The sequence below is a fragment of the Engraulis encrasicolus genome, chromosome 7 (assembly GCF_034702125.1).
Source record: "Engraulis encrasicolus isolate BLACKSEA-1 chromosome 7, IST_EnEncr_1.0, whole genome shotgun sequence".
In the NCBI taxonomy this organism is placed as follows: domain Eukaryota; kingdom Metazoa; phylum Chordata; class Actinopteri; order Clupeiformes; family Engraulidae; genus Engraulis; species Engraulis encrasicolus.
In genome coordinates, this window is record NC_085863.1 from 52,243,760 (window position 1) to 52,253,759 (window position 10,000).

Consider the following 10,000-nt stretch of genomic DNA (forward strand, 5'->3'; position numbering starts at 1 on the left):
TGCGACCTATTCTTCACAAATTAGCCCCTGATTAAAGAGAATAATTTAGACCCCCATTTCCAAAATTGCTCTGCTGGGTTGGGATTAAGTACCCCTCTGGGACCTCATGTGGCTCTGGGGGGGTTTGGGGTTGGGGGGGGCTTGGTTTGCCCTGCAGTGCTTCACAGCACAGGTCTTGGTCCCAGCATGGTGGCTTTTTACCCACCAGGGGCCAGGTCCACACAGCCCACTGACTGACAGTGGCAGGACGCCTAAGAGTACGCACGCATGCACACAGGCACACGGAGGGACACACACGTGCACACACCCATTTTACTTCTTAATTTGTGCCCACAATTTAAAATTGAGTTGACACACATACACATGCACGCACCTGCGTACACACATGCACGCACCTTCGCATAAACACACACACATGCGCACACACCCCTTAGACTCTGCATGGCGGCCATTTATCCACTGGGGGATAGGTCTTGCCTGATTATCATAGACTTGCAATCGCGATTCGAAGGCTTTCAAAGATCGCCGCCGAAGGTGTTGCGTCACTAGGAGGGCGCAGCCTGGCTAGGACAGGTCCACATAACCCACAGATTCACCGTGATGGGATAGGGGCACAAAGCACACATACTTGCTGTAGGGCCACTTGGACCCAAGCATGGTGGTTCCTTACCTCCTGCAGTCTCTCTCGCTATCCCAGTCTCTCTCTCTCTCGATCGCTCTCACTCACTCCCTCACACACATACAGCACAGAGAAGAAGAGGGAACAGAGAGAGAGACTAGAAAGAGTACCAAATTGACACGGGAAGGGCGACAGAGACAAAGTGTCAGAGAGGTAGAGAAGCCTCTGAAAGAGTGACAGGGGGAGAGAGAGAGAGAGAGAGAGAGAGAGAGAGAGAGAGAGAGAGAGAGAGAGAGAGAGAGAGAGAGAGAGAGAGAGAGAGAGAGAGAGAGAGTATGAGAGAGAGAGAGAGAGAGAGAGAGAGAGAGAGAGAGAGAGAGAGAGAGAGAGAGAGAGAGAGAGAGAGAGAGAGAGCGCCGAGGAGGAAAAGAGAGAGCTGCTGAACTGAGCTCAGCTTTGGAGATAGCGCTGCCAGATTAGTTCCATTCACCAGTTTCCTCAAACTGGAACCCTTAATCCGTCCAGAGAGTGAACGCTGTGCTGCAATCCTGCACAAAGCTGGGCCAACATGTATGGACAGCATGGCATTGGAGGTGGAGGCCTGGGTGGAGGTGGGGTATGCCTTTATTTGATGGTGACACTGAAGGTATGAAAGGAGACGAGTGGGAGAGAGAGATGGGGGCAGGGCTGGGAAATGACCCATGCCGGACTTGAACCTGGGTGTGGGGGGCTTAGCGCGCTGCGCTGTGGTATCTTCTGATGAGGAACTGGAGGAGTCCTCCACCATGATGCCATCTCAGGCTGTGGTGGAATCCTTCTCTGATGGTGTGACCATTACCAGGGTTGTGTGGGCGCATTCTGAATGTCACAGCAAGTGAAGCCCAGGTTAAAATCCGGATAGGGCAACTTTCCTCCCATTCGCTACATAGGCTACGGAGGCCTATTAAGGCCACTTCGGCAATGGATGGACGGATGGAGGCGAACGGCGGGAATGCCAACTCTGGCTATGCAATTACTCAATTCAATTCCTGATTACAACCCTCCAACAATCCTACAAACTCATATGTCAAACTCAAGATAAGACACAGTTAAGATAAGAGGGGGAGTTCCGGCCCAAAACAATGATCCATTCCCACGCTGATGTGACAAATCAACCTCAAGTACAACAACAAATGTTCCATGATGGAGTAGACCCGTCAGAACAATCACGCCAACAGGATAAGATATGGCTGTGTGCGTGCGTGCGTGTGTACTGTATGCGTATCCATACTTCTAATAAGTTTAAAAGGACGGTAAAGAGGATGGCTGCTTCTCACATGTAGTGTACAAGGCAACAGTGCCAAACGCACCAGCAGCACCAAGTGCGCGACTGAGATATCATACCCATAAACAGGTCTGTCTGCTTCTGAATAAATACCCAACCCTGGCACAGACCTTATCAGTGACACATCTGTGATCTGTAAGGCTTCGGGTGAAGGGTGTGTGTGTGTCTGTGTGTGTGTCTGTGTGTGTGTCTGTGTGTGTGTCTGTGTGTGTGTGTGTGGGGGGGGGGGGGGGGGTGTTACCGCCGGTCAAATAATTCATGACGTCATGCTCACTGTGCCAATGGAGGAGGAATTTTACGAGCGTTACGGGAAGACGTGGCACCTGGCATGATCTCTGAAGTGAAGTGCAGGTTATCTTGGCAGTGATGTCTGAGCGAGCGAGCGAGACAGAGAGAGAGAGAGAGAGACGGAGAGAGAGGATTGATTAGATTATATCACCCGCCCGTAATGCAAGGGGCCGTGAGAAGATTAGGCCGTCTCGGCTTGCTGGCCTGATGTACGTCGGTGAGTATCTGTGCTGTGTGCATCGCCCTACCCCTCTCTGCCTCTATCAGGCTGCACTTACTGAGGCACAGCTGAAAGATACTGCCGTCAGATAAGAGTCGTCAGACTACTGTGATCACGTGGTACAACCTAACTTCTTCCTCTTCCTCCTCCTCCAAAGTTTTATTCTGACACCACGGTCAAGTAAGCAGGAATATAATATAATATAATGTAATGTAATATAATATAATATAACATAATACATAATATAAAAAACTGAATAGAAGACATTACAATACATTGAATGAAATGCAATAGAATGGATTGCCTTTCATTTTACACATATGAGATGAGACCTTTGTACAAATGTGTAGTTTTTATCCCACATGTGTAGTGACAATAGTACAATTGAAATGTCGTGGTACTCTGCTACACTGTGCAACTGATCATCTAGCTTCCGAATGCAAAGAGCCCTGCACGAGAAAAATGGTCTGGCCATTCACAAAACCAAACGGTTTAAACTCTAGGTAAGGGAGATCACCTGTGCATCGCCTGTTCCTCTTGGCTCGAGCTCCTTACATACACTTAAATTAACCCCAACCCTTTTGGCTGAATGACTTCAGCTACACAGTCAGGCCCTTGACTTAGATGAGACAAGAGAGCACATAACCTTATCGGCTTCGTGTGGGCAGTAGTTCCTCAGCCTGACACTCTGACCATTAGGCTGGCTTAGCGAGATTTACTGGGAGAGAGATATGCCAGCTAGCCGTCAGCGTCTGGAGTAAGCTACTTCCAACATGTAAGAGGAATGGTAGGGGATGCATGCACAGAACAGATAAGAGGCTTCCTTGTCCAACTCTGAGGCAGCAAAAGACAGACAGACAGACAGACAGACAGACACACCACTCCCCCCAACACACACACACACAAATACAATGAGTGAAAAACAAAGGGTGTGTGTGTGTGTGTGTGTAAGAATGTGAGGGAGAGAAAAAAAGTGTGTGTGTGTGTGTGTGTGTGTGTGTGTGTGTGTGTGTGTGTGTGTGTGTGTGTGTGTGTGTGTGTGTGTGTGTGTGTGTGTGTGTGTGTAAAAAGTGAGTGAAAGAAAGAAAGTGTGTGAGAGATCGAGCGAGAGCGAGAGAGCGATGCTTGTGCCTGCTGTTTCCATTCTGCCTGAAATCAATGGGATTAACAGGGGCCGGGGATTCTTTTCAGGGCCAGGCGCATCACCTGCGTTCCACAGTATGACTGACATTCATGATGACCCGACCCTGATATCTACACCCAGGAAAGCAGTCAGGGGAGCGACAAACGGGGTCAGTTGTCCCAGGCCCAGGTAGAGCAGGGCGAGCAGGGCAAAAAATGGTTCCTCATTACATCGTATGTATTGAATCGGGTGGCCTTTCGGATGCGGTTTGTCCCGGGCCCGGACCAAGCGGTCAGCGGACCTGTTTTACACCCCCCAACCTCCTCCCATTGGTAGCATGCCTGGAACACTGAAACGCAAAATAACCAGTGAGAGGATGTATCTGTTCCGTCCACTTCCACTCGGCAGCTCAGCGGGAGGCTGGACAATAGCGACTCTACTGCTGCTGCTGCTGCTGCTGCTGCTGCTGCTGCTCCGACTGTGTCTGCTGACGCCATGGTCAAGGCCTACTTTTGTTCTTTCGTTTGTTTGTTTTAGGGAAATGTGCGCAAGAAAAAAGCCGCCTATTACGCAGGAGGTCGACACAAAAGAGGAACAAGATTTGAGTGTAAACAAATATGAGATCCGTGAATGGATTAGAAGAACAAAAAAAACACGAGAGGAAATTGCATGTGTACTTTTATAGCAATGGCACTGTGTTACTGTGTGTGACTTCCGAGGTTGGACCTAACAGTCCCCTGCTCCAACCAGTAAGTCCTTTTTTGCAGTCGAGGTCACTAACAAAGTGTAAATGCATCAAGGAAGAGCGCTGCTCAGAGTGTAAGAAAGTAGAGAAAATCTGCTTCTGTACTCTACTGAAGCATCTTTATAGTAAAGGTTTCAACAGGTAATCGAGGACAAGGACGATAGTTAATCGAGCTGTATAAACCCTTATGTTAGCAATAGCTGTAGCAGCTGTGGCAGTGGCAGAGACAACCCATCAACATGACACACATCAATAATAATGGTCTTATAATCATTACTCAAGTACTCACTCATGACACTCAACCTGTACAGTAAGTCCAGTTACTCCAGCAACATTATTTGTGCTTTCTTGAGTCGTGATTCATTCTTCTAGACATCAACTCCTTGACCTCAAGACATCGTTCATCGAAAAGTGGTCACGAGTATGTGACAAGGCAGACTTATCTGACCGCAGCCCTTATTAACGCAGATGGGCTGCGAACCAAAATTGCATGCCGGAGTCTTGACTATATGGCCTAACCAATCAAGCTAGACTATAAACTGCAACGGGATCAGGACTTAGGGTTGGGGTTATGTTAACGGCCAACTGGTGGCTCATTTTGACAAAGTGGTTTGTACCTGCAGCACAGCAAACGACGCTTGAAAGCAGACTTCTGTCTTTTGGCGCTGATGCACTCAACGTCTCCTCGAAGAAAGAAAAAAAAGACGGAAGGAGGACAAATGCGATGGAACACTGTTATGGGCCTTACCATGAATTACCTCTCAAGACTAATCGCAAACGCAGACAAATATTCTGAGCAGACACGAGGATACTTTCGAATTTACTGCCAAGCGTTGGGAAACTCACTCAATCACACTGTCACTCTCTCCAACACACACTTTGTCAGGCTGCTTTGCTTTCCCCCACAGAGATATGCAGACTTTAGAAAAACGCTGGCAGGCAGCCAGCCTTTGAAACGTACACTACGGGGAGGGATTTGAGCAGCCCCCCCTCTTAAAGCGAGCTCTGATGGGAAAGGGAGTGTATAAAGCAAAATAAATAATTTAGCAGATTTGAAGAAGTAAATCGCAAAAACTTTCGACACATTTTTGGCCCGTTTACAGGCACCCCAAAAAACACATGCTTTTAGCTGATCCCCGAAGATCCCTTCTGCAATATCCCCCTGCATCATCTGCACGAAATCACGTAGCTTTAACAGAAACACATCGTACCATCCTAACACATACAAACGCCTGTGGCTTTAAAAAATACGAGGTCAGATGTCAGTGTAATCCTTTGAATAATCAGCAGTCAGAACAGACAAGGACGCATTTGCCAACAACCACGGAAACGACCACGGTAACACGAGGATATCAATAACATTTCTGGGAAGCCGGCCTCTTTAACGCGGCGAGAAGAGAACAACCACAAGCTGAGCTGTTTGTCTAGATAGGGTCAGGGACGGAACACTTAGCATACTGCTCACTGTAACAAATTACTCTAATGATATGTCATGTATAGTTACGTAAAGTTAGGGAGGCTCTCTGCCCAGATCTCAAAGAGGAACGCAGTTATTCAGGATCAAATCTCTTCCAACGCTGTGACCTTCCTCTAAGACGGCCATAAACGCCAGTCAAATATAATGACCTGTCTGTCTGTTGGTCCAAAGACCAGTGTTGCCAGATGTGTCTGATCAAATCCCGCCCAAAAGGTTCTCAAAAACCGACAAAATGCGCTCGATTCCGCCCAATTTCAACAAATGGCATTGATTTCTATGGGCATAAAAAAACGCCAAATGGACAATTTTTCCTGTTTTTACCCGCAGATGGCCATCCCAGGTAGCCCAATTGGGCGGGTAACCACCCAATCTGGCAACACTGCCAAAGACATCTATGGTAGACGGTGTGCATCAAGTAGTTGGGAGTGGAGTGGGAGTGGAGTAGTGTGGACTGGCTCTGTCTGTATGCATGCGGCATATACATAGACTGACACTGATTCTTATTGTGGTGAAATGCATTCTCGACCGGCGGCAGTGCTTTGGTACAGGAACCAATTACTGCAAACTGTCAACGCTGAACAACTTGGACATGTGAATTAGGGTTTATTAAAACAGGGGCGCGCATTCACACAGTAATTTACACTCTCTCACACACACACAAACACAAACACACTCCACTGAGCTGCAGAGCAGCAAACTCAGACACGCAAAGGCAGAGAGTATCAGCAAAATAGTGACAGTTTCATGGCTGTGAGAATTTGTGTGTTTGTATATGAGTGTGGCTGTGTGTGTGTGTGTGTGTGTGTGTGTGTGTGTGTGTGTGTGTGTGTGTGTGTGTGTGTGTGTGTGTGTGTGTGTGTGTGTGTCTGTGTAGTTGTCTATGGAGTACATGTGCAAATTTCCATGAAGTTGTGGGTGTGTGTGACAGTGTATGTGTACAATTGGGTGCAAAAAAGTGCTGATAACAATACAAATGTGAGAGTGTGTAAAAGACACAACTGCAAACTTGTGTATGCCTGTAAAGGTGTTAGATATGTGGTGTATAACAATATACGTATGCGCGCGCGTGTGTGTGTGTGTGTGTGTGTGTGTGTGTGTGTGTGTGTGTGTGTGTGTGTGTGTGTGTGTGTGTGTGTGTGTGTGTGTGTGTGTGTGAATATGCGTGTAAGATCGAGAACGGATTGTCAGACACTCATTCTTTCCAAGGTCCTGCCTTAGGTGAAGAGCTTGAGGATGAAAGTCGATATGAGTGTTTGAACAGTTGTGTGTGCAAATGTGTGTTTGTGAGAGCCCAATAGAGTGACTGTCTGAGACTCACTCTCTCCAGGTCTAGCCTCAGGTGGGTGATTAGCTAGAGGATGGATGCCAATGTGTGTGTGTGTGTGTGTGTGTGTGTGTGTGTGTGTGTGTGTGTGTGTGTGTGTGTGTGTGTGTGTGTGTGTGTGTGTGTGTGTGTGTGTGTGTGTGCGCGCACATGCGTGTGTAGGTGCACACATGTGTGTGAGACTGACAGGCTGAGCGAGACTCACCCTCTCCAAGTCCTCTCCGAGGTGAACAGCTTGAGAATTGATGCCGATATGTGCGTCTATGAGTTTAGTAAGAAACACACACTTGTGTATGTGTGTAGATGCGTACAATATGCCATGTGTCCATGTGTGTGTATGTGTGTAGATGCGTACAATATGCCATGTGTCCATGTGTGTGTGTGTGTAAGAGAGATCAAGAGAGTCTCCAGGCCGCGTCTCAGGTGTGAGAAGAGGATGAAGGTCAGTAAGTGAATTTGAGCAGAGTACGTGTGTGTGTGTGTGTGTGTGTGTGTATGTGTGTGTGTGTGTGTGTGTGTGTGTGTGTGTGTGTTGTGTGTGTGTGGTGTGTGTGTGTGTGTGTGTGTGTGTGTGTGTGTATGTGTGTTTGTACAGTTGTGCGTGTATGTGTGCATGAGAGAGAAATACATTGACCATCGGAGACTCACCCTGCCCAGGTCCTGCCTCAGTGGGTTAAGAGTGCGAGTATGGAAATCGATATGCAAGTTTGTGCATGTACGTGTGTGTGTGTGTGTGTGTGTGTGTGTGTGTGTGTGTGTGTGTGTGTGTGTGTGTGTGTGTGTGTGTGTGTGTGTGTGTGTGTGTGTGTGTGTGTGTGTGTGTGTGTGTGTGTGTGTGTACTGTGTGTGTGTGTATGTGTGAGAGAGACCAATAGACTCCCTATCTGAGCCTCACCCTCTTCAGGTGGATGAAGAGCTTCAGGAAATCTATATGTATGTTTGTGCAGTTGTGTGTATAGTGTATGCGTGCGTATGTGCTTGTGTTTGAGACTCAGACTGCCCGTCTGTGTCTCTCACATTCTCTCCAGGTCCTGTCTGAGGTGTTTGAAGAGCTTGAGGATGGGTGTGTTCCTACAGTGTGTGTGTGTGTGTGTGTGTGTATGTATGAAGATGAGGATGGATGTGTGTTCGCAGTGTGTACGTATGCGCGCACAAGAGAGAGAGAGAGAGAGAGAGAGAGAGAGAGAGAGAGAGAGAGAGAGAGAGAGAGAGAGAGAGAGAGAGAGAGAGAGAGAGAGAGAGAGAGAGAGAGAGAGAGAGAGAGAGAGAGAGAGAGAGAGATGTGCGTTTGTACAGCGTGTCTGTTTGTGTGTGTGTGCACGTGTGAGAGGGAGAAAGAGAGATGCGCCTCACCGTCTCCAGGTCCTGTCGGAGGTGCATGAAGAGCTTGAGGATGAATGTGTGTCCGTACAGTGTGTGTGTGAGTGTGAGTTTGAGTTTGAGTTTGAGTGTGAGAGAGAGAGAGAGAGAGAGAGAGAGAGAGAGAGAGAGAGAGAGAGAGAGAGAGAGAGAAAGAGAGCTGCTCCTCACCCTCTCCAGGTCAGACCTGCAAACTCGTCAAAGAAAAAAAAGTGACAGTCTCCAGCGGACAGCAACCCCCACCACCCGCGGCCCCATCTCAGAGGCAACTTGAGCTGACATAGCCTACACACCATGAAAGTAAAAGATATGACGCAAATAGTTTATTTCACAGCAATTTGAACTACCATTATCTATTAACTATAGTATAGGGGAAAGTCCTATAGAAGATATTTATTTGTTTAGAAATCATCACACGCTGATAGGTCAGCCCGAGACTGTTGCAAGCCAACAGAGAAATGTGTACCCGTAAACAAACTCACTCTGCTTTCGGCTTTTGGCGTAATGGTTGGTTGGCAGGGACACCCCCCCCAAAAAAAAACACTCAGGTCATTCACGTGAATCATGTAGAACCAAATTGGCCAGGGAAAAGGTGACTGTCACCAAAAGATGACGAGTTTGCAGGTATGCAGGTCCTGTCTGAGATGGGTGAAGATGAGGATGGATGCATGTTTCTTGTGTGTGTGTGTGTGTGTGTGTGTGTGTGTGTGTGTGTGTGTTTGTGTCTCTCTGTGTGTGTGTGTGTGTGTGTGTCTCTGTGTGTGTGTGTGTGTGTGTGTGTGTGTGTGTGTGTGTGTGTGTGTGTGTGTGTGTGTGTGTGTGTGTGTGTGTATGCGAGAGAGAGAGAGAGAGAGAGAGAGAGAGAAAGAGCGCGGCGCCTCACCCTCTCCAGGTCTTGTCGGAGGTGGGTGAAGAGTTTGAGACGGCGGTACAGCACGTCCTGCTCCTGCTGCGCCAGGTTGTCCACCTCGTCCCGCTTGGCCACCACCAGCGGCTGGTTGAAGTTGGCCTTCCGCCGCAGCTTCCAGAACTGGAAGAGGAAGTCCACGTGGGCGTCGGGCAGCCGTAGCCGCTCGGCCACCTCGCGCGGCTCCACCAGCCGGTAGAAGGCGTCCTCCAGCTCCTGCAGCTTCTGCTTGCGCTGGCTGGCCTTCTGGCGGTCCGCCGTGGGCACGTCGATGGCCAGCCGTCGCTCGGGACGCTCCGATAGCCCTACCACTGCTCCTACTACTCCTCCTCCTCCGTTGGTGGTGGTGGTGGACCTAGATGGAAGGAATTACAATTTTCACATTAGCTTACTTTATGTCTGACTCCCGATCCACCAGGTTGGTGGTGTGAGTAATTAACCAGTGCTCTCCCCTATCCTCCTCCATGACAGACGTACCCTGAGCAATGTTGCCGCCTGGCCACACTGCTCCCATTGGGGCTGCCCCCTTGCATGGGTGAGGCATAAACAACATTTTGTTGCATGGGTGAGGCATAAACACAATTTTGTTTGTGTGCAGTGAGCACTGTGTGCTG

The 10,000-nt window shown here is 48.5% G+C and overlaps 1 protein-coding gene across 4 annotated transcripts in view; it reads right to left on the reverse strand.

Moving 5' to 3' along the window:
- jade2 (jade family PHD finger 2) overlaps positions 1-10,000 on the reverse strand; it is a 173,104-nt gene that overhangs the window by 54,711 nt on the left and 108,393 nt on the right. For all 4 annotated transcript variants that reach the window (XM_063203926.1, XM_063203925.1, XM_063203927.1 and 1 more), the window contains exon 10: positions 9,363-9,741. In XM_063203926.1, the coding sequence (XP_063059996.1) occupies positions 9,363-9,741 (379 nt within the window). The remainder of the gene's footprint in view (positions 1-9,362; positions 9,742-10,000) is intronic.